Source organism: Vanrija pseudolonga, chromosome 5 (assembly GCF_020906515.1).
Source record: "Vanrija pseudolonga chromosome 5, complete sequence".
In the NCBI taxonomy this organism is placed as follows: Eukaryota; Fungi; Basidiomycota; class Tremellomycetes; order Trichosporonales; family Trichosporonaceae; genus Vanrija; species Vanrija pseudolonga.
Genome location: NC_085853.1, coordinates 1,521,697 through 1,537,063, shown reverse-complemented (window position 1 = coordinate 1,537,063; position 15,367 = coordinate 1,521,697). Strand labels below are relative to the sequence as shown.

The window sequence follows — 15,367 nt, the reverse complement described above, 5'->3', positions numbered from 1 at the left end:
ACGGCACACCGTCCGCCACACCGCCACCAACGGCCGACCCTGCCCTCGCCCTCCTTCGCTCGCACCACGCCACCTCGCACCCATCTCCTCCAGCAACAAAAGCTTGGCTTGGGAGGAAGTGAATCCTCGCTTGACGAGAGTGGGATTCGAACCCACGTCCGAAGACTGCGGATGTACATGAGATACACCTTAACACAGCGCCTTAGACCGCTCGGCCATCTCGCCGAGGCGTTGGGAGGGATTCGGCGTCGGTCTTGAAGGTTCGTCGGCGGTGTCCACTGAGCCAAACAGTTCTGCGCTCAAGCAAGTCATGCAGGGCGTCTAATGACTCCTCGCGCTACGCAATGCAGTACACGCTCCCCCGCTAGCGGCCGAAACTCGCCCCGCAAACACAGCCCATCTACCCACCCACCAAACCCCATACACACAGCTCTCGTGGTGTAGTGGCTATCATACTCTCTTAGGGCGCAGACGCACCTTAAGCACTGGGAGTGGTCCTGGGTTCAAATCCCGGCGAGGGCCTGCGCGCGTACGCGGGTACGCGTGTCGTTTTTACCTTGCCGGCGAGGATGAGGTCGAGGTTGAGGAAGACGGGGGCGAGGAGGTGCGAAGGTGCGAAAGTGCGAGCCGAGTGTGGCGGTGTGGCGGGGCGTTCATTGGGTGACGCGTCCGTGGTGCGAAGGAATGGGCGCATCTACTGTATGTTCGGCAGTGTATGTCCTTGCCCGCTGAGCTTGAGTTGGGTGTGAGCAGGTTGAAGGGGCCCCCGAGGACGATGTCTGAGCGGGCCCGCCTTGTGACTCTGCGCCTGTCCTCCCCTTCCCTCCCCTTCTTTCCCCAATCCAAGCCGTTCAGTGTCTTCTTCTGAGTCCACAAGGATACCAGCACCCCCGCGCCTCCTTGAGAAGCCCCCCCCCCCCCTTGCTCCCAGACACCGACGGCCAAACGCCGACGCCGACGCCGACCCGCACTGACTGCCCCCCACCACACAACAGGCACAAGCTCTCGTGGTGTAGTCGTAGCATACTCTCTTCGGGCAACAGTCTGTGTGGGAGTGGTCCTGGGTTCAAATCCCAGCGAGAGCCGCGTGCGTGCGCGCGTGTGCGTGGCGTTTTTGGTTTGTCGAGAAGCCATGGAGGGAAGGAAGCGCGGGGTGCGGTGCGACGGTGTGGCGGTGCGCCGGTAACTGCGGCTGCGGACTCGTGGCTGAGATGCATCAGTTCGTTGGCGCTGCGTCGTTTGAGATGGGAGCGAGCGGACAGCATGGAGGAGGCAGGGCAGCGGTGGCCAGTGGAGCTGCCACAGCAATGCAGGTGTTGCGAGTCGGCCAGCCGGCTCGAACTTGAGCCTGCCACTCCCCCGCCAAATAATAGCCACAACCATATCAGTTGCCTCGCACGCAACGCACCCAAACCAGCTATGCAGCACCCCCTCGCCCACTCGGCTCCGCCTCGTGTGCTTGTGTTCACTGCAACATTGCATTCCACATCTGATGCTCAGTCTACACGGCGCCGTCGCGCCCTATGCAACCAACCGCGTCGTCTCTACTTCTCTCCCTAGTTGTCCTCGGCGTCGTACTGGTCGTTCTTCTTGATGAACACAAAGCCCTCCAGCACACTCGTGTACGGGAAGAACTCGTTGGTGCCCATTTCGGCGCGCTCGGTCGTGCCGACGCGCACTGGTGTCTGGTGCGTCTGGAAGCCCGAGATGCCGCTGCGCGTGCCTGCCAATCCGATCGTGTTGACGGCCTGGCCGACGCGCACCGTGACGGCCTTCTCCTCGGTCTCCTCGTCGAGCGTGATGAGGAACTGGGGGAACATGGCCAGGGCGAGCCAGTACAACTGCCAGTGGTGCTGGCCGAGGACGAACTGGCGTGCGTTGGTGAACGACACCAGCAGCGCCAGGAGACCGGCGACAGCGTTACCAGACAGGATCTGGCGGTCATGGAAGAAGGGGTTGATGCCGATAGTACCCTTGCCCATGTGAACGAGACCCTGGGCAATGCGCACCATGAACAGGCAGTCGGGCTCCTTGGCATAGTAGACAGCCAGGCCGCGGAGCATCTGCGCCAGACGCGCGTTGTTGGTACCGCCGCCGACGAGACCCATGGCGAGGATGGCGTTGACGGCCACGTCGAGGTCCGAGTCGTGCGAGTACTTTGACAAGGTGTCGAGGATGGTGAGCTGGGGGTTGGAGGCGGAAATGAGACCAAGGGCGAGGGGCACGGCTTTCCTGATGGCGGGGTCGCCGTAGGTCATGAGGTGCTGGAACTGTCGCAGCGCCATCTCGGCGCCAACGTCCTCGCCCATGGCGACAAGAGCAATACCGATGACGGCCATGGTCTGATGCCTCAAGTCGGCCTTGACGGGCTCGGCTGGTTCGTCGGCAGTAGCGTCGTCGCCGCCAACTGTTCTTCCTGCTGCGGCGTCCATGTCGACGTCACCAGCCGCCGCCGCCGCCGCACCGGCCTCACCGCTCGCCTCGCCGCTGGCCTCTCCCTCAGCCGCAGCTCCATCCTCCGCCTTGGGCTTGGCGGCTGATGGCTGCTCGGCACAAATGTGCAGCATCGACTGGACCTTGAGGACGTTGCCGGTAGCAGCGTACGCGCAGACCTCGACAAGGACCTCGGCCGAGCGGGCAATGGGGTGCTCAATGACTTTGAGGGTCTCGAGAGTCGCGTCGGCAGCCTCCTGGCGGCCAAGGAAGATGAGACCAAGGGCAAGAGCGAAGAAGACGCTCCACTCTGAGTCGAGCTGCGAAGCCTCACGCTCCATCAGGGTCTGGAGGATGGTGCTGGCGACATCACCGTTGCCCGAGCCAACGTAGACAAAGCCCATGGCGAGCGCGGCGTTGGCGGCAACGTCGACAGAAGACGAGTCGTCGGCAACGTAGGGAGCGAGGCGCTCGACGAGGTAATGTCTCTCCGAGCCGGCGTAGGCCATACCTAAGGCGTTGATGGCGGCGATCTTGATCTCAGAGCTGGGGTTGTCGACGTGCTCCTCGAGCAGGGCCCACGCCATGTCGGGCTGGGTGCGGATGTTGGAGTAGAGGATACCAATGGCAAGGTAGGCGCCGGCCTTGATGTGCTCCTCGGGCGAGTAGGTGTACTTGTCGATGTGGTCGATACCGCCCTCGTGGTCCCACAGCAGACTCAATCCGACACTGGCAGTGGCGCTGAGCATGCCCCTTTCCTTGTTCTTGTAGATGAAGCTCTCTCCCTCGGGCGCCTGGACGACAAGCTTCTCATTTCCAAAGCCGGCGTTGACAAACGCGTTCACGAACGTTGACGCGAGGTTGTCACGAGCCGAGTTGTAGTGGGCGCCGATCGAGCGCGACTCGAGCTGCGTCTTGTAAATGTCCTCGGGGGTACGGGGGTCCTCGACACCGACAGCCTTGCCGAACTTGCGGAAGTGCGTGGAGAGGTTGTGGTTTCCGAGGCACTGGGCAAGCTCCTCGCTAAGCTCGTCGGGGGGCGTTCCCCACTCGTCACCTTCGTCGCTCTCAGGCTCCATAGTGTCGAGAGTGTGAACCCAGTGAATAGGAACGTTGGCACGGGCGAGGATGAATGCGAGCTGCTTCTTCATAACACTGACTGTCAGCCACCGCTCCAATACTTTTCACTTACGCATTGGTAGGCGCCTCAAAGTACTTGCGAATGAGCTTGCGGTCGTGGAGGCGGATGGCCAGCGCGAGAGCCTCGGGCAGGCGGTCGTGCTTGGCGTAGATAGCCGCGGCAGTGCGGAGGAACTGCTCATCATCTGGAGGGACAAGCAGAGGCACGCAGCTGACCATGTACTGGCAGACACGGTTGTACGTCTTGTCGTCGACCTTGTCGGCAATGACGTTGATGTACTCGAGCTCGAGGAGCAGGTCAACGGCATCCGCCTCGGCGTTGTGCTTGAGGAAAAAGTCGACCAACTCGAGGCCGAGGGCGCGCAGCTGCTCGACATTGTAGTCGCGCTTGGGGTGGGCGTCGTCGCCGTTGGTCTGGTCACCGTTGGCGACCTCGCCGTCCGTGGCAGCCTCGGTGTCGTCCGAGTGCTCCACGAGCTGGACGTACTCCTCACCCAGCTCGGCAGCGAGGTGACGAACATACTCGTGGCCCCAGGATCCGGGAGCCTCCTCCGAGCCCGAAATGAGGCGGTAGTAGAGCGTGTCGCGCTTGCCCGTGTCCGAGTAGGTCATGGCAAGCACCGACAGGATCGAGGCGAGAAGCGCGCGCTGCTCCTTCAGGTCGGAAGACCAGCTGTCGCGGATCTGGCCAAGCTCGGCGTAGTGCGGCCTGAGGAACTTGAGGGGCTTGGGCACCGAGGTCATGGACGACGTCGACGTCTTGATCAGCGTGCGCAGAGACTCGAGGGCGGGGAGGTACAGCGACGTGTCGGGCTCCTTGAGGCGCTCGACAAGCATCTCGAGCTCCGACTTGAGCTGCAGGTCCTCCTCCGACTTTGATGCGGTCAGCACACGCAGCAACGAGGAGCGCGAAGGCGAGTTGACTCACAATCTCGGGCTCATCCTTGTCCTTGTCGGTACCGGGCTCCTTTCCCTTGTCGTGCTTTGGCTTGGTGTCCTCCTTCTTCTCGGGGTCCTCAGAGGGGACCAGGAGCGTCACCTCGCGGGGGTCCTTGTCGGCCATGGTGTCGTCGGCGCTTGGCGCTGCTTCTTTAGATCAGGACCGGGGGTAAGGGTAGGGGGAGAGGTAAATGCTGCTCTGGATATTCTATCAAAGCTGGTTGTTGTGTCCAGAGAGCCAAAGGTTGATTGAAAGTCAAGAAGGAGGGGATGATTGATTGGAATCGTCTGGCACCTCATCATTCAGCAGCACGCAGCCAGCGTTTCCATCACGATGACGGCCGCGCGTCGAGACTACTATGCACTTCCACGTGGATTTGCTTCCGGCACGCCTACTGCCACAATGACCTCACTCCACCAACGCGCCTTGCTTTCCTCGACGTCGTCACAAACCTCTCCCTGTCGTATGCATAAAGTCTACTACTACTACCGATCAACCACCTCGCTACTATATTCTAAACCGCAACAGCGGTCTTGGGCCTGGGCGTGGGGTCAATCTTGCGAGTAGGGTCCTGGTACAGCTTGACGAGCTCGGGCGTGACGGCAGCGTGGCGCTCCTGGAACTCGGACACGACCTGCTGCAGCTTGGCGATACACTCGTCCTTCATCTGCACCGTGCTGAGCGTTCCAGCGCGGTACTCGGCCGCCAGTCGTGCCATCTTCTCGTCGTCCTCCTCAAAGTACGAGAGGTAGAGGTAGGCAATGTCGACGTCGGGGTTACCGCCGTGCTCCTTGTGCAGCTCCTGGGTAGCTCCACCGCCCGAGAACGCGTGCTTGCGGATCTTGTTCTTGATCTCGTTGGGCTTGTCGGTGAGGGTGATGTTCGAGTTGGGGTTGGACGCCGACATCTTGGTGCCCGCACCCTGGAGCGCTGGCAGGAACTTGGCGTGAATGAGCGCAGGCTTCTTGTACTTGAGACGGTCGGCCGACTCGCGGCAGACGAGGAAGTACGGGTCCTGGTCAATGGCACAGGGGATAAGACAGGGAATGTCGGTGCGCTCGCCAAAGATCTGGGGGAACGAGTTGCAGAACGATGGCGTCGACTGGACAGCGGCGAAATGCAACATGCCCACGTTGTCAGAGTCGGCAAAGCCAAAGACACCCTTGCTGTTGGTGACGGTGATGGTCTTGGCCATGAGGACAATGTTGCGGTAGAACTCCTTGCCAACATAGTCGAGGTCGGAGAAGATGAACGTCTTGTCGAGCTTGAAACCACATGCGATAATGTCGGCAATGTTGGCCTGGCCCATCTCCTTGTACTTCTCGAGAATGTCGTACGGCCGCCTCTTGTCCTGGGGGTTCTTCTTGACCAATGCCTGCTGCTTCTTGGCGTCACGGTCGAGCAGGTACTTCTCGTCGTCGGTCACCTGGATGACGCATGGGCAGCCAAACACGTCCTGGAGCCAACTGGGGGCGGGGGGTTAGCACGGGCCGTACTGTGATTCGCTCTAAAAGTCCGAGCCGTGACTCACGCGGTGAAGAGGAAGGGAATCAGGTGGCCCATGTGCATCGAGTCACTGGATGGTCCACGGCCAGTGTAGAGGTAGAATGGCTCGCCAGCCTCGTAGCGGTCGAGAATCTTGTCAAACTCGCGGTGGGTGTAGAAGGTGCCACGACGCATGAGTGGGTGCGGCTTGCGGCCCGTGACGCGCTCAAAGCGGGCCAGGAGGTCGGCGTTGATCTTCTGCGCACCGAAACGGTCGGCAAGCTTGTCGTAGTCGCTGGGCGTGAGCTTCGGAGCAGGAATCGAGGCACTCACATTCCCGTCTCCTTGCCGTCGGCATCAACACCACCCTGGACGTCGAAGGGCGTGATCTTCTGCTCAACCGCCTTGCGAGACGCAGCAGGGGCCGCGGCGGCGGCGGCAGCAGCAGCAGCAGGAGCGGCAGCCGACACAGCGGAGGTCGGGCTCTTGGCACTGTAACTGTCAACACCATCCTTTCCCCTACTGTCGATGCCACTCACACGCTCGCACGCCTAAAGTGCATCTCGGTCGGGCTCCTAACGGCCTCGGGGACCTCGTCGTCGAGCTTGACCTTGGCCCAGTCGTCGGCCGTCACGCCCTTCTTGTGGGATTCGGTGGCGCCGGCGTTGCCGTCGTTGGGGCCAAAGATGCGCTCGGGCTGCGGGAGGTTCATGCGCGAGAGCTGTTCCGCAATGTCCTGCGACTGGGACTCGGAGCGGCGGTGCGCCTGCGCGCGGGTCACGGCCTCGGGCTCGGGGAGGTTGAGCCCCGACAGCGTCTCCTGCAGGTCGGCCTTGCCGCCGCCTGCAGCGCCGCCTGCGCGCGCCGACGCGAGGTGCAGGTTGGACGGCGCAGGCAGGTCGAGCTGCGAGAGCTGCTTTGCGATGGTGCTGGGCGTGAGCTGGCCCGAGGTGAGCTTGCCCTCTGCGTCTGGGGTGAGCGACATGGCGGGAGAGTGGTGTGGTGTGTGTTGGAAGCAACAAGAGGCTCGTTGCATCTCCATCGCTCTCGATATTGTCTGTCCCGTCGGCCAGCCAGCCAGCCAGCCAGGCGGGACACTCGATTTCGATGACTCGGTGCGATTGTCACTGGGCTTGCTTGTAGGAGGGGGTCAAATAATGCGCATCATTCAACCCGCGGGCCGCGGGGCACGTGGCAGTCACCCCCGTTGCCCCGTTGCCGCCGCGCCGCGCCGCTGATGCCACCGATGCATCCGACAAGACACAGTGACGAGGCCGAAGGCAACACTCCACAACACCACCACTTCTACTACAACAACCAGCAGCAGCAATGTTCGGAGACGAGATAGCGCGTCTGCGCAAGCTCGGAGTGCAGGGCGTGAGTGTTGTTGCCCGTGGCCCCGCTGACACCACAACAGCTCCTGTTCCAGCTCCTCAACTTTCTCAATGTCGTCGCGTCGGGCCTCATGATGTGGAAGGCGCTGTGCCTCGTCACCAACTCCGAGTCACCGATCGTTGTTGTCCTCTCGTGCGTGTGGCGTGGGATGGTGATAGCGTCCAGCGCGGACTCGGGGTTGCATGTAACGCATGCCCCGGGGGTCGCGATTGCACCGCCGTCCACCAGCCAATCATCCCGAAACTGCGCTGACTTTCCCCAGTGGATCCATGCAGCCCGCATTCTACCGTGGCGACATCCTCTTCCTCACCAACCCCGCTAACACGCCGTACGAGGTCGGAGACATCACCGTGTACAAGGTGTGAGTAAGGTCGAGGGACTAGGTGGTGTGGGCTGGTCGTAAGATTGAGGGCCTCGGCGCTGTGGGGCTGGTCGCGCTCTGAATATGGGCTTGGCCTCAGCCTTTCGCTATGATGCGGCATGTCGATGCCCATGCCGAGAGCACACCAGCACACCCGCCCGTCATTACCGGTGCGCTCGCGCAACTACTGACATCCCCAGTGCCGGCCAAGGCATCCCGATCGTCCACCGCGTCCACGCGACACACGAGACGTGAGCTGATATCTCTCTACCCCTACAGCTCTAACCCCGCACAGCAACGGATCACAGCTCCTCCTGACCAAGGGCGACGCGAACCCAGACAATGACATTGTGCTGTACGAGGGCCCCCAGTGGCTCGAGTCGAAGCAGGTCGTGGGCAAGGTCCGCGGGTAAGTGTGATATGGCGGTGACAGGCTGCGAGCACGGCGTACTGACGACGACCCAGGTTCCTGCCGTATGTCGGCTATGTGACCATCGCCATGGTGAGTGCTGAAGTGGCTGGCTGGTGTGGCTCGCCAGCCGACCCGAGGTCGACCCCAGCTGACGCGCCGCTAGAACGACTTCCCGCAGCTCAAGTACGCCCTCCTCGGCGGCGTGGGCCTGTTCCTCCTCGTATCCAAGGAGGCCTCGTAGATGCATATGTATTGGTATTGGCTATGCTGTCGCGTGTGGGCTGGCGAGAGGGCCAGTGTTCTCGGGAACCGGAGATTAATTACGTAACGCCACGTGGCTGGAATGACACCCCCCATGTTTCCGGTCACTCTCACTCACCACTCTTCGGCGACGACGACGGCGAGGAGCACCACTGCATAACCAACCACTACACGACCCACTCACCCACGCCAAATAAACCTACACACACTCCCTCCCCCCAGCGCATGTTGTGCGGCATAATGCACTGCCTGCGTCATGTCCTCATATTCGCGCTCCTGATCCCCATGCCGGTGAGTGCGGGTCGGGGTGGAGGAAGGCCAGGCCAGGCCACGCCAGTGTCCAGCCTGCCCTCCCCACACCGTGGTCTTGGCTATGTTGTCACCCGCTCACACTCACAGTCCGCATCGCCCTTCTTCCTCGCCGTGTTCGCCGTCGCGGCGTACTGGGCCATCCGGCCGTGCGGGTACTGCGTTACGATGGTGAGTTGGTTTGGTCGGGCTTGGCTTGGCGAAGTGTGTCGACGGCAACGAGGCCGTCTCGTTGAGGCGGGCACTACGAGGCTGGCGGAGTGCCTAGGCGGGCCCACGGGTGGGGAGGCTGCACGCGGTGCAGCCTAGCCCAAGCGGCGCCAGCTACAACAGTGCTGGCTTGAACATCGCCGCGGACCACCTCCTCGCCGCCGCGGCCTCAAGCCCACACCAGGCTTCTGGCCCACCGAACTACACGCCACCTGGTTCTGGGCCTGCTGCCTGCTGGAACTTGTATCGGCGGCACGAGGCAGAGTGGAACGTGGCGTCTCTGTGTGTCCTGTACACGCTGCACGCCGCGTGCCACTCTGTGTGCCGGCCGCGCCAGATGGTGCCTCGTGTTCGCCCCACGCACGGTGGCTGGGCCAGCTGGAGTGCCCCGCGTCGTGGATGGAACGCGGAACACTGCCTATGCGACCAGTCTCCCTGCCGATGACACGCGGAGATACACTTGCGTGCCGATTACGGGTCGCGCGGCTTGTGTCACGTTGTTGTAACTGCGGTCACTGGCCTCGCTTCCGCAATCTTATCGTCCTTTCCGCTTCGAGGGCGGCGCTGATACCTCCCTCCAGCTGGCCATCCTCTTCTTCTCCACGTCCCCATCATCACCCTTTATCGCCGCACTCGCGCCGGATACGCCGACTCCCGAGCCCACACCTGACGCGTCGGTGCCACCACCCGCGTACGACGAGCACATTGCCGACCGCGGCGCATTCTACCTCAATGGAGGGCGCATCTTCGACCCTGTGCTCGTCGGCTATCGCGAGATGCAGCGCGCGTGGAGCGACAGCGCCGTGACCAACTCGACGGCGCCGGCGTCGGTCGACGCCGAGCCAGACCACGGCCAGGGCGCCGCCGGCAGCCCCCCGACCGACCTCCCCAAGTCTGGCCCCGCAGCGTGGCCAGGTAAATGGAAGCTGGGGCTCTCGTCTCTCCGAGCCACCCCCAAGGACGCATCAAAATCGCAATCTCGGAGTGGCGCCGAGACGATCGCCAAGCCGCCGGTGCCCCCAAGCGAGGCCGCCATTTCAGACAGTGTCTCGGCGAGCGCAGCGAGTCTGAGTCAGCAGCATGCGCTGGCATCACCGCCGTCGCCGCCATCGCCGTCTCTGCCGCCTGGGTATGTCGACCTGCGTATCGGCGGCATTGGCTTTGTTGTCGACCTCGGCTGGCGGAGGACAGACCAGGGTCTGCACTGGGAGGTGGACGACATCAGGCACGCGCGGGCGACACGTGACGCTCGCCGCCGAGGGTCAAGCGGTACAGTTCCAGGTGCAAGTAGCAAAAATGCTGGGAGTGTGCTCGGCGCGGCGGCGGCGGCGGGAGTAGACGAGAGCAGTAGCGGCAAGGCCAAGGGAAGCCGGCGGAACTCGTGGCTGGGCGCCTCGTTTGTTGGGTCTTGGTAGAGGACCTTGGGGATCTGGTGCCGAGCAGCAAGCGGCTTTCCAGGTAGATTGCCCCAAGGGCTGGCTGTCGTAGCATTCCATGTTGTACAACGCATGAACATAGTGGCATGAGTGGGGTGTGGGTGTGGGGGGCAAGGAAGCGAGCGATGGGGTGAAAGGGGCTGCTGCTGCCAGCCTCAGCCACCGGCGCGTGTCCGGTGAAGGGAAGGGGAAGTCGGGGCAGCCGCGGCCGTGAGCAATGGGTCCAAGGGGGGTCCAAGGGGTGGCCGTGCACTACCGCACGAGCAGGACGCGAGACTGGAGCGGGGCACGAGGGGGGGCCAATCGGCAGTGATCGTCGATGGCAGCAGGTAGCAGCTGCCGCCGAGCTGGGCCGCCGCCGCAATCGCCGCGTCGTGCCCGCTGCCAAAAAAAAAGGCGAACTCGGCCTGCCCCTGTGCTGACGCGGGCCACCTCGTGCCGCTTGTAACCGGTATAGAGTGCAGCCCCATTGGACCCCGTGATGCAAAGGGATCCAGGTCGCGGGCCCCGCAAGACCTTGCCGCAGGAAACGTCAATTGCTATAACGGGGAATTTGAACGCAGAGCATGTGCGCGGCGTCAGGCACTGACGATGGGTGTCCTCGCTGCCACTGCCGCCAGCCGCCAGCCACCGCCGCCGACCAGCCAGCCAGGACAAGTGACAGCGAGAGGACAGTCGTGCCCACCGAGCTCACATGTGCCATCGAGGACATGACTTGGCTATGCATGTGCGCATCTGACAGATCCCCACGACTTTGGTTTTGCTTTCTTTCTTTACTTGTTGATCATCAGTTGTTGGTTGAGTGAGTGAGCCCCGACCCGATCCCAGTCGCCTGTTAGCCTGCCTTGCCCCCCCATCTCTCCCCTGGCTGTGGTCCACAGCCGCAAGCCGCACATGACGTCCCTGATCCGCCCTCTGATTCGGCAACGGCCAGGACGGACGCCTGCCGGCTGACTTGCATCCTTGACGCACTTCCCGCCCCCACACATGCTCTCTCGCCGTCGCATCCAATCCACTACTCCCCCACCACCAAGCCCCTAACCCACACCCACCCCCCCCTCCTCCTCCTTCCTCCATCTCTCTTTCTTGCCCCCCCCCCCCCCCTCCTCCTCTACACACACAACGAGCAAAACCTCTTGCTCTCAACTCCCCCCTCCTCAACCACTTCACAGCGCCGCTGACAATCAGCTCACGGCACTCGCTGCACGCTAAAAGCCAAAAAGCAACCCAACCCCCCAACCAACCCCACGTTGATCCTTCCCCACGCCTGCAAATCCCTACCCCATACTTAGATCAGCATCATGGCCGTGGTCCGTGACGTTCACCAGCCCCTCCTCTTCGAGGTCGCCTGGGAGGTGGCCAACAAGGTCGGCGGTATCTACACGGTCATCAAGACAAAGGTCCCCGTCACTGTCAAGGAGTTTGGTGACCGGTGAGTGTCTGCCCGGGCCGGCTTGTGTTCGGGTCCAACCGACTACGGCGAACATGAGCGAACAAGAACAACCCACTGACCACCACCTTCTCCTCCTCCAGATTCACGCTCATCGGTCCTCTGAGCTACAAGTCTGCCCCAGTCGAGGTCGAGGCCGAGGAGCCGTAAGTACCCGCCCCAATGATGCAAGAAGCAGCACGCCGAGTCGCACGCCGCTCAGGGGCTCGGCGCTCTCACCCTTCAGGCAGCAACAAGCAGCTGACCCAGCACGCAGAGAACCCGGCACCCCGCTCGCCGAGTCGCTCCAGGCTATGAAGGACCGCGGTGTCAAGTACCTCTACGGCCGATGGCTCATTGAGGGCGCCCCACGTGTGCTTCTCTTCGACACTGGCAGCGCCCACGACCGGTGAGTTCGGACGAGGCGGCGCTACTACCGCCGGCAATGAGCGCACCGGCTAACCACTCTCTCCCCAGTCTTGACGAGTGGAAGGCCGACCTCTGGAACATTGCCGGCATCCCCACGCCCCCCAACGACCACGAGACGAACGAGACGATCCTCTTCGGCTACCTCACCGCATGGTTCCTCGGAGAGGTGAGTTAGTCTGACGGGGACAGAGCTCAACCTACAGTTCACCTCGCGCTGCCTTGACAAGGCTGTTATCGCCCACTTCCACGAGTGGCAGGCTGGCCTGGCCATTCCTCTCTGCCGCAAGCGCAAGATTGACGTGACGACCATCTTCACCACCCACGCCACTCTTCTCGGCCGCTACCTCTGTGCGGGCAGTGTAGACTTCTACAACAACCTACAGTACTTTGACGTTGACCATGAGGCGGGCAAGCGCGGTATCTACCACCGGTAAGTAGTGTTGCTGTGATCTTTCGGGATCTCAGCTGACTCCCCAGTTACTGCATTGAACGCTCGGCGACGCACTGCGCCGATGTCTTCACGACCGTTTCCCACATCACGGCGTTCGAGAGTGAGCACCTGCTCAAGCGCAAGCCCGACGGTGTCCTGCCCAACGGTCTCAACGTCGTCAAGTTTGCCGCCATGCACGAGTTCCAGAACCTTCACGTCAAGGCCAAGGAGAAGATCAACGACTTCATCCGCGGCCACTTCTACGGTCACTTTGACTTTGACCTCGACAACACCATCTACCTGTTCACGGCTGGTCGTTACGAGTTCCGTAACAAGGGTGTTGACATGTTCATCGAGTCGCTTGCTCGTGAGTGTTACTGCTGTGGGCCCTTCTGACGACTCCCCAGGCCTGAACCACCGCCTCAAGACGATGGGCTCCAAGATGACGGTTGTCGCCTTCATCATCATGCCTGCGGCGACCAACTCGTACACTGTCGAGGCCCTCAAGGGCCAGGCCGTTACTGGCCAGCTCAAGGACGTTGTCAGCCAGATCACTGAGCGCATCGGCCAGCGCATCTTTGAGCACGCCTCGAGATACAACGGTACCCACGGTACCGAGGTCCCCAACCCCGAGGACCTCATGTCCAAGGAGGACAAGGTTCTCCTCAAGCGCCGCGTGTTTGCCCTCAAGCGCACCACCCTCCCCCCTGTCGTGACGCACAACATGGCCGACGACGCTGCGGACCCGATCCTGAACCAGATTCGTCGTGTCCAGCTCTTCAACCGCACGTCGGACCGCGTCAAGGTCATCTTCCACCCCGAGTTCCTCAACTCGAACAACCCGATTCTCGGCCTCGACTACGAGGAGTTTGTCCGTGGTTGCCACATGGGTGTCTTCCCATCCTACTACGAGCCGTTCGGCTACACGCCGGCCGAGTGCACGGTCATGGGTATCCCCAACATCACGACCAACCTGTCGGGCTTCGGCTGCTTCATGGAGGACCTGCTCGAGTCGCCCGAGGACTATGGTTGTTACATTGTCGACCGCCGCAACCAGGGTGTCGACGAGTCGGTCGAGCAGCTCACCAACCAGCTTCTCGGCTTCACAATGAAGTCGCGTCGCCAGCGTATCAACCAGCGTAACCGTACGGAGCGTCTCTCCGAGCTCCTCGACTGGAAGTCGCTTGGTGTCGAGTACGCAAAGGCTCGTCAGCTTGCGCTCCGTCGTGCCTACCCCGACTCGTTTGACGACGACGAGCCCGAGTTTACTGGCGTGCAGCGTGTCGGTGCTCCTCTGTCCGCTCCTGGAAGCCCGCGCTTCCGTTCGGGTATGATGACGCCCGGTGACTACGCAACGCTCACCGAGGAGATGGAGCACCTGAGCACAACCGACTACATGGGTGGCAAGTGTGAGTGGCGTGTGGCGTGGCAGTGACGCGACAAATGCTGACATTTTGCAGCGTGGCAGGGCATCAACGACGTCGACGACGAGAGCCACTATGGCTTCCCTGTTGTCATGAAGGGGCGCACTCGGTCCGACTCGCTCGGTTCTGCTATTTCTGGCCGCCAGACGCCATCTGGCAGCCGCAAGCTGACCGAGAAGGACTTGGACGCGGCGGACGCGGCTCTGTCTTCGCACAGTGCCAATGGCAACGGTCACTAAGCCGATTGCTTTGCAAGCATAACCACATTGAACCACAACGACTACAAAGACCACATTGATAACGATGTGTGATTGCGCGGAGGTTGGCCGAGCGGAGTGTGTGAGTGGGTGAATGATTCCGGATTCCAGTACGAGTACCAGTGTCGTCATGACGTATCGTATCCTCCTCGATAGTTAGCTTAATCTGAATGAATGCACGGTGTTTGTTTGGCGGGGGGTAGGCGGGGGCGAGGTCAAAGGCCGAGGGACGCTGAGGGGGTGCGGCACGGAGTTTTGACTCGGTATGTGCATGTGCTCGACTCGTCGATATCAGTGTTGTCAGCATTCCTACGCAGGGTGCGACTTTTGTTGTCGGCACGGCGCCGCCGGCCGAGTGGGTACAAAGTCCGGTCGGAAGGTGGAGGTGTGGCCGCCTGGGTGGAGGGAGGTGGGCTTAGATCTGGTCGGTGTCAAGATTTACGACGTCACCGTTCGTCTGTCCTCGGCGCAGAGCTCGGTCACACAGACTAGCGAAGCCGACCCGCCCAAAGCGAGCGAACACGCACTGGCCGAGGCAGGCACGTCAGGTGACAGACTGGCCGGCGTGTGGGTGGTTGCTGTGGCTGCATGCGTGATGTTGTGTTGCTGCTGTAGGTCGCACACGGCGAGCGTCACCCGCGCGGTGCAACGAGGCGATTTGACGCCGTGCGTCGTGGGTCCAGATGTGGCTATAGCCACACTGCTGCTGGCTGGCACGGTACGGCAGCCGCGCGTCATAAACGAGCAAGCAAAAGCCGCGAGTAAAGTCAGTCAGCAGCGAGCGGCGAGGAGCCGAGGCTGTCGGCGTCGGAATGCATAACGGAGAGCTGACACAGCTATCGTGTAGTGCTAGTGCTGGTCGCTGGCTCGCGCCGATAGACATGTGGTCGGGTTTGGTGGAGCTGATTCCGGGCTGGGCTCGCTGGGCTCGGTGGACGCCAGGGAAGATTAACGGGACGAGAGCTGCTGCCCCTTTGTGCCGCCTTAGGGCCGAGGCACCCGACACCTTGCCTCAC

At 62.0% G+C, this 15,367-nt stretch overlaps 4 protein-coding genes and 3 non-coding genes across 7 annotated transcripts; 4 read left to right on the top strand and 3 right to left on the bottom strand.

Moving 5' to 3' along the window:
- Positions 1–131: 131 nt before the first annotated feature.
- Positions 132–225, bottom strand: LOC62_05G007276. The gene is given in 2 exon segments: positions 132–171; positions 188–225. It is a non-coding gene; the product is annotated as a tRNA-Leu (tRNA).
- Positions 226–429: 204 nt separating this feature from the next.
- Positions 430–522, top strand: LOC62_05G007275. The gene is made up of 2 exons: positions 430–466; positions 487–522. It is a non-coding gene; the product is annotated as a tRNA-Pro (tRNA).
- A 479-nt stretch (positions 523–1,001) lies between these two features.
- LOC62_05G007274 lies at positions 1,002–1,086 on the top strand. The gene is given in 2 exon segments: positions 1,002–1,037; positions 1,050–1,086. It is a non-coding gene; the product is annotated as a tRNA-Pro (tRNA).
- A 372-nt stretch (positions 1,087–1,458) lies between these two features.
- Positions 1,459–4,792, bottom strand: PSMD2 (26S proteasome non-ATPase regulatory subunit 2). The gene is made up of 3 exons (XM_062773795.1): positions 4,502–4,792; positions 3,626–4,446; positions 1,459–3,588 (listed from the first exon to the last, which is right to left on the bottom strand). The coding sequence occupies exons 1-3, from the start codon at positions 4,634–4,636 to the stop codon at positions 1,557–1,559; spliced, it is 2,988 nt and encodes a 995-aa protein (XP_062629779.1). The 5' UTR covers positions 4,637–4,792; the 3' UTR covers positions 1,459–1,556.
- A 162-nt stretch (positions 4,793–4,954) lies between these two features.
- wrs1 (Tryptophan--tRNA ligase, cytoplasmic) lies at positions 4,955–7,003 on the bottom strand. The gene is made up of 4 exons (XM_062773794.1): positions 6,538–7,003; positions 6,332–6,490; positions 6,045–6,293; positions 4,955–5,979 (listed from the first exon to the last, which is right to left on the bottom strand). Exons 1-4 carry the CDS (start codon positions 6,981–6,983, stop codon positions 5,028–5,030), a joined length of 1,806 nt encoding a protein of 601 aa, XP_062629778.1. The 5' UTR covers positions 6,984–7,003; the 3' UTR covers positions 4,955–5,027.
- Positions 7,004–7,292: 289 nt separating this feature from the next.
- Positions 7,293–10,452, top strand: SEC11 (Signal peptidase complex catalytic subunit SEC11). Its single transcript, XM_062773793.1, has 7 exons — positions 7,293–7,375; positions 7,416–7,525; positions 7,656–7,754; positions 7,955–8,005; positions 8,050–8,163; positions 8,220–8,256; positions 9,528–10,452. The coding sequence occupies exons 1-7, from the start codon at positions 7,328–7,330 to the stop codon at positions 10,359–10,361; spliced, it is 1,293 nt and encodes a 430-aa protein (XP_062629777.1). The 5' UTR covers positions 7,293–7,327; the 3' UTR covers positions 10,362–10,452.
- Positions 10,453–11,484: 1,032 nt separating this feature from the next.
- On the top strand, positions 11,485–14,544 carry gsy-1 (Glycogen [starch] synthase). The gene is made up of 8 exons (XM_062773792.1): positions 11,485–11,814; positions 11,916–11,978; positions 12,089–12,220; positions 12,289–12,406; positions 12,444–12,670; positions 12,718–13,037; positions 13,078–14,079; positions 14,131–14,544. The coding sequence occupies exons 1-8, from the start codon at positions 11,684–11,686 to the stop codon at positions 14,331–14,333; spliced, it is 2,196 nt and encodes a 731-aa protein (XP_062629776.1). The 5' UTR covers positions 11,485–11,683; the 3' UTR covers positions 14,334–14,544.
- The last annotated feature ends 823 nt before the right edge of the window (positions 14,545–15,367 follow it).

Bases quoted from the DNA above. Each gene is read 5' to 3' on its own strand.
- PSMD2 (XM_062773795.1), bottom strand. From the start codon at position 4,636: ATGGCCGACAAGGACCCCCGCGAGGTGACGCTCCTGGTCCCCTCTGAG. The intron at 4,447-4,501 runs GTGAGTCAACTC...ACCGCATCAAAG, and splicing joins ACAAGGATGAGCCCGAGATT to TCGGAGGAGGACCTGCAGCT. The intron at 3,589-3,625 runs GTAAGTGAAAAG...GCTGACAGTCAG, and splicing joins TTTGAGGCGCCTACCAATGC to TGTTATGAAGAAGCAGCTCG.
- wrs1 (XM_062773794.1), bottom strand. From the start codon at position 6,983: ATGTCGCTCACCCCAGACGCAGAGGGCAAGCTCACCTCGGGCCAGCTC. The intron at 6,491-6,537 runs GTGAGTGGCATC...TGACAGTTACAG, and splicing joins CACTTTAGGCGTGCGAGCGT to TGCCAAGAGCCCGACCTCCG. The intron at 5,980-6,044 runs GTGAGTCACGGC...CCCCGCCCCCAG, and splicing joins ATTCCCTTCCTCTTCACCGC to TTGGCTCCAGGACGTGTTTG.
- SEC11 (XM_062773793.1), top strand. From the start codon at position 7,328: ATGTTCGGAGACGAGATAGCGCGTCTGCGCAAGCTCGGAGTGCAGGGC. The intron at 7,526-7,655 runs GTGCGTGTGGCG...GACTTTCCCCAG, and splicing joins CCGATCGTTGTTGTCCTCTC to TGGATCCATGCAGCCCGCAT. The intron at 8,164-8,219 runs GTAAGTGTGATA...ACGACGACCCAG, and splicing joins GTCGTGGGCAAGGTCCGCGG to GTTCCTGCCGTATGTCGGCT.
- gsy-1 (XM_062773792.1), top strand. From the start codon at position 11,684: ATGGCCGTGGTCCGTGACGTTCACCAGCCCCTCCTCTTCGAGGTCGCC. The intron at 11,979-12,088 runs GTAAGTACCCGC...CCCAGCACGCAG, and splicing joins GAGGTCGAGGCCGAGGAGCC to AGAACCCGGCACCCCGCTCG. The intron at 12,671-12,717 runs GTAAGTAGTGTT...CTGACTCCCCAG, and splicing joins AAGCGCGGTATCTACCACCG to TTACTGCATTGAACGCTCGG.